We start from the raw sequence: 1,894 nt of genomic DNA, 5'->3' as shown, positions 1-1,894 counted from the left end.
AAAGCCATGCTGTTATGTTGAGCTGTGGGGGACTCAGGCCAACAATTTCTGACATAGCCAGTCAAGCGGAAGACCCAATACTATTGTGGGCTACTGGACTCTTTTAAAATATTTTGCTGAGTTTATGCACCTATAATATTCTAATAATGGAACTTAACCAAAAAAAAAGGTGTACAGACGATTTTATCTGTGTATTCAAAGTGGTTTGGATAGGCGTTTCTCCGCCCGAAGGTCGGGCTCCATAGCTACTTCTGTTCTTGTGGCCTCTTACGATGGCAGGCATCCTGTTTGAGGATATTTTTGATGTGAAAGATATTGACCCAGAAGGCAAGAAGTTTGACCGAGTGTCTCGCCTGCACTGTGAGAGTGAATCTTTCAAGATGGACCTCATCTTAGATGTAAACATTCAGATTTACCCTGTAGACTTGGGTGACAAGTTCCGATTGGTTATAGCTAGCACCTTGTATGAAGATGGTACCCTTGATGATGGTGAATACAACCCCACAGATGACAGGCCTTCCAGGGCTGACCAGTTTGAGTATGTAATGTATGGGAAAGTATACAAGATCGAGGGTGACGAGACATCTACTGAAGCAGCAACACGCCTCTCTGCCTATGTGTCCTACGGGGGCCTGCTTATGAGGCTACAGGGTGATGCCAATAACCTGCACGGCTTCGAGGTGGATTCCAGAGTTTATCTGCTGATGAAGAAACTGGCCTTCTGAGCCTCGTGGGAAGCCAGCGTTGCTGCTGGGTCACCCAGGTCATGGACACTGAAGCCCGAGTAGAAGTTGCTGTGGTCCCTGCGGAGGAAGGACTGGCTCTGTCTGCAGTGGTGCACCTTCAGAGACTCACTTGGCCAGTGGAAGGCCTACTGGGGGAGCTGAAAATGAATCAAGTCATTTTGTGGATGTGTTTTTTAAATTAAAACCTCACTTTTTCAGATGGTTCCCTTCCCCTTTAAAAAATTTCCATTTTCTTTAAAATAATTTTTTCAAAAAAAAAAAGTGGTTTGGATAGATATATAGTTACATTTTCTTAATGAATAGAATGATTCTTGTACAGCAATTAAACATTAGGAAGAAAGTATGCAGTGTGTTAATTATAGAAACTGTCCTACCGATTTGATTTGCAATGGTCTCACTGCTATTTGTTTATCAATAAAATTATGGGGAAAAAACTAAAAAAACATTATAAAAAATAAAATAAAATAGGATAGATATATAGCTGCATTCTCTTAATTCAGTGAATAGAAAAATTTGTTCTAATAGTATTTGTGGACAGGATATCATGTCTGCATCTTGTACAATGAATAACCACTAAGACAACAATATACAATGTATTAATTATTGAAACTGTCCTACTAATCGGATTTGAAACTGTCTCATTGCTATTTGTTTCTCAATAAAATTATTGAAAAATAAAAAATAAATAAATAAAATAAAATAAAAAACATTCTCTCAGGCTTTCACAGAGAGCACATTGGCCAAGCAATGGCCATGACACATCCACATGGCTGACACTGACAAAAGTTCTACAATCTGAGGTTCAGGATCTCAGGATAAATCCTGAGGCGATTTCACTGACCTTATCAGACCCATAAGCTGCAACTTTTGTTGTATATGTCCTGCTTTACTTTGGTCTTAACCACCCAGCAGAAAAGTATAAAAATGAAATAGAAGAAGTAAAGCCATCATGTTATGTTGAGCTGTAGAGGACTCAGGTCAACAATTTCTGACATTGCCAGTCAAGCGGAAGACCCAATACTATTATGGGCTGCTCGACTCTTTTAGAGTATTTTGCTGAGTTTACACACCTATAATATTCAAATAACGGAACTTAACAAAAAAAGGGGATACAGATGAATGTCCATTTTGTATCTGTGTATTCAAAG

General features: G+C 39.2%; 2 protein-coding genes across 3 annotated transcripts in view; one reads left to right on the top strand and one right to left on the bottom strand.

Annotated features, from left to right (window-relative positions):
- Nucleotides 1-1,894, bottom strand: part of LOC111814451 (leukocyte immunoglobulin-like receptor subfamily B member 4) — a 96,912-nt gene that overhangs the window by 43,197 nt on the left and 51,821 nt on the right. The window lies entirely within an intron of this gene.
- On the top strand, nt 258-975 carry LOC101589273 (DNA-directed RNA polymerases I, II, and III subunit RPABC3). Its single transcript, XM_004647692.2, has one exon. It carries the CDS (start codon nt 273-275, stop codon nt 723-725), a length of 453 nt encoding a protein of 150 aa, XP_004647749.1. The 5' UTR covers nt 258-272; the 3' UTR covers nt 726-975.

The sequence above is a fragment of the Octodon degus genome, unplaced genomic scaffold (genome assembly GCF_000260255.1).
Source record: "Octodon degus isolate 3935 unplaced genomic scaffold, OctDeg1.0 scaffold00320, whole genome shotgun sequence".
Lineage (NCBI taxonomy): Eukaryota > Metazoa > Chordata > Mammalia > Rodentia > Octodontidae > Octodon > Octodon degus.
The sequence above is the reverse complement of the archived record's forward strand: the minus strand, read 5'-3'. Positions and strand labels throughout refer to the sequence as shown.